Genomic DNA, 3,734 nt, shown 5'->3' with positions numbered 1-3,734 from the left:
TCGGAGTTCCGATCAGGGGAACATTCGAACTCCGAGCAGCCCAGCTCTGTGTTAGTTGTTAGTACGCGTTTGTAACAACTTATGGATGTGGAGGGAATTTCCTAGGTAATTAATTTTTAGTTTGGGTTGGTGGAGGTTTGGGTGTTTCGTTATTAATCAATACTGATTAATGGACATCTCTTGGATTGGTATCCCCCGGATGTAGGATGGTTTATATCCGAACCGGGTAAACAAATAACTTGTCATTTATTGCTTTGAAATCCTTTCATTTATTTCATTGACAAGTCGGTGTTATAACTGCGATATAACTACGCTTTGGGAGTTGGCCCATTTGAATAAGTGTACGAGGATTTATTGGTGTAGCACTTACCTCCATCCCAACATTTGGTATCATAGCAGTGTTCTCTAAGTTGCTGAGTAGATTCTTTCACAGTTTGCAAAGATGAGTAAAAAAGGTAGATCTACGTCGAGACCTCCACTATTTGATGGAACAAGTTATCGAAGTTGGAAGAACAAAATAGAAGCCTTTATGATGTTACAAGGTGAAGATGTTTCTGAAGCTGTTGAATCTGCATGGTCTCATCCCATAAAGACCATCAAAGATGAAGACAATATCATCTCTCTTGTGAAGAAACAAAAAAGAGAATTGACTCTCAATGAAAAGGCTGCTGCAATCGCTAACTCGAAAGCTCTTTTTTCGATCTTCAACACTGTAGATGAATCTCAAGAGAAGCTAATATCCAACTGCAAAGTTGCTAAGGAAGCATGTGACATTCTGGAAAATGCATTCGAAGGTTCTGTACAAGTTCGAGAATCAAAGCTGGATCATGTTGAAACTTTGTTTGAAGGACTGAAGATGAATGAAGATGAAACTATTGTTGTTTATCATAACCGATTCATGGATGTTGTGAATCAAGCTGAAGCTCTTGGAATGCACTTTGAAGAAAAGAGACTGGTGAGGAAGATGCTTAAAAGTCTCACAAAAAATTTTAGGCCCAAGGTGATTATGCTCGATGAACCACCAAAACTGAGAAATATGACATTGGATGAATTGTATAGTACTTTGGTGGGCTATGAAATGAACTATCTCGAAGACGAAGCACCCAAAAGTGTGGCTCTGAATGCTGAAGACTTGGAGATGATAGAGTCTAATGAAGAAATGGCACTACTGAGCCGTAAACTTTCTCGAATGAGCAGTGAGAAACGAGCTGCCAAGCTGAAGTTTGGGAAGTTTCAAAACAGAAATAGCTATCAGGGAGGAGGTACATCCAGCTCTCAACGAAAGTACCCTGAGCCGAAACCAACTACATACAGTAAGACAAAAGAAAGATTCGATGGTGGATTTAAGAAGAAGTTTGTGGTTCTGCAAAACCAGAGACAGTTCAAGAACCCACCTGTTATGGATGTGGTGGTGTTGGACATATTAAATCTGAGTGCCCAATGGTAAAGAAAAATGAGAAAAGAGCATATCAAGCTACCTGGAGTGACAATGAAGATGGTGAATCTGCTGGTGGTGATGAGCAGACTGAGAATCATGAAGTTGTTGCATTCATGGCAAATGCTGATGAATCCAGTGATGAAAAAGAAGAATTTAGTTCTAAAAATACTGTTGAGTCAAGGGAACTTGATGCCGATGAGTTGATTGAGGCTTATGAGGAGATGGTAGTCGAACAAAAGAAAGCTGTTGTGAAAAATAAAGAACTTCTGGATACCATTTATCGTTTGGAGGATCAAAAGGAGAAACTTGAAGATGAACTTGAGAAGTTGATTAAGATTACTGATAATAAATTTGCTGAGACAGAGAGGTTGAAGTCAGAGAATCTGAAGTTGAAGGATGAAAATGATAGACTTCGGAAAGGAAAGGAAAAATTAGATGAAGTCCTTTCAATTGGTAAATCATTTGGTGATCACAAAGGATTAGGTTTTTGTGAATCATCTCAAAGTAAACCAACTACATTTGTGTGAGGTGGTCTGCTTACTGATGTCAAACTTCGAGAGAAGAAATCAACACAAGTCTGGAAACATAATCCAAGGAAGAGAAGAAGCAGAAACAGGAACAGAAACCGCAGAGGAATTCAAAATGATAAGTCGAAGCTGTCACAACCTACTGACTGTAAGTACTGCATGTATCCTGGTCATTCGGCTGAGAAATGCTTGAAGCTGGCAAAAGACGTTATCAATGGAAGACACATTCAATGGCCTACTGAAGGTTTCAAACAAAACATAAAATTCAAATTGGTGTGGATGCCTAAGGAAACTCAGAAACAGTTGGAGTGCAATATGATCTTGTCAAGCCAAGAGTTACCAGAGCTGATCGATGGTACTTTGATAGTGGTTGGTCAAGGCACATGACTAATCAAAAAGGAATTCTGAAGAATTTTGTCGAAGACCGAAGTGGAGAAGTCATGTTTGGAGATGGAGCAAAAGGAAAGATCAGTGGATATGGTGTTCTTGAAAAAGAAGGGATTCCAAGACTATCAAAAGTCTATTTCGTAGAAAGATTGAGTACAAATTTGATCAGTATAAGTCAACTATGCGATGATGATCTACATGTGAAGTTCACTAAGGATTCATATGAAGTTTATGATACTGCACAGAAATGTGTGATGACTGGAGTTCGATCAAATAACAATTATTAATTCCTGGAATATCCTCAAATGGAAGCATTGATATTGAATGATGATGAATCTATGTTGTGGCACACCAGATTGGGTCATGTCAATCCACAGAATTTGTTGAGGATCAACAAAATTGAAGCTATCAGAGGATTACCAAAATTTTCAAAGATTCCAAGTACTACTTGCGGTGACTGTGCAAGAGGAAAATAGAAGAGAGCTGTACATTCCTCATTGGAACAACGTTTTAGCAGCAACTGTCTGGAGCTGCTGCATATGGATCTCATGGGTCCAGTTGATGTCTACAGTCTTGGAGGAAATAAGTACATCTTGGTCTGTGTGGATGATTTCTCAAGATATACATGGGTCGATTTCTTACGTGAGAAAAGTGATGCATTTGATGCTTTTGAAAATCTGGGTACAAGACTCATGAATGAGAAGAAGTCAAAGATTGACAGATTGAGAACAGATCATGGAAAGGAATTTGAAAATCAGAGATTTGCTAGTTTTTGCAATGGATTGGGAATCAAGCATGAATTCTCTGCCCCAAAGACTCCACAACAAAACAGAGTAGTGGAGTGAAAGAATCGAACTTTACAAGAAATGGCTAGATCGATTATGCATGCCAAAGGAGTTGCCAAATATCTGTGGGCTGAAGCTATTAACACATACTGCTATGTGATTAATCGGGTTTACCTCAGACCTCATACAGAGAAAATAGCATATGAAATCTGGACAGGGAAGAAACCAAATGTCTCTTACTTTCATACCTTTGGGTGTAAGTGTTATATAATGAAGGACAGGGATCAACATTATAAGTTTGATACTCGATCAGATGAAGGCATATTCTTGGGATACTCTCTGAACTCGGGAGCTTATAGAGTATTCAACAATCGTACCAAGAAGGTGACGGAATCCATGAATGTGATATTAGATGATACCATTTCAGAAAAGAAATCTATACACTCAAATGATGATGATGATGAAACTGCACCTGTTAAGGTGACTCAGAATCAAATCATTCCTCATATTCAGAATGATCTGCCACAGACTGGTGACAATATTGCTACAGAAAGTTTTGTGAGATTTGATTGGTCAGAACCAGAATGTTCAACGGAT

General features: G+C 38.6%; 1 protein-coding gene across 1 annotated transcript; it reads left to right on the top strand.

The window, feature by feature from the left end:
• Positions 1 to 442: 442 nt before the first annotated feature.
• LOC127249165 (uncharacterized) lies at positions 443 to 2,352 on the top strand. Its single transcript, XM_051271859.1, has 3 exons — positions 443 to 1,262; positions 1,376 to 1,891; positions 1,967 to 2,352. The coding sequence occupies exons 1-3, from the start codon at positions 443 to 445 to the stop codon at positions 2,350 to 2,352; spliced, it is 1,722 nt and encodes a 573-aa protein (XP_051127816.1).
• The last annotated feature ends 1,382 nt before the right edge of the window (positions 2,353 to 3,734 follow it).

The sequence above is a fragment of the Andrographis paniculata genome, unplaced genomic scaffold, assembly GCF_009805555.1.
Source record: "Andrographis paniculata isolate CXL003 unplaced genomic scaffold, ASM980555v1 Contig35END, whole genome shotgun sequence".
Classification (NCBI taxonomy): Eukaryota; Viridiplantae; Streptophyta; class Magnoliopsida; order Lamiales; family Acanthaceae; genus Andrographis; species Andrographis paniculata.
The sequence above is the reverse complement of the archived record's forward strand: the minus strand, read 5'-3'. Positions and strand labels throughout refer to the sequence as shown.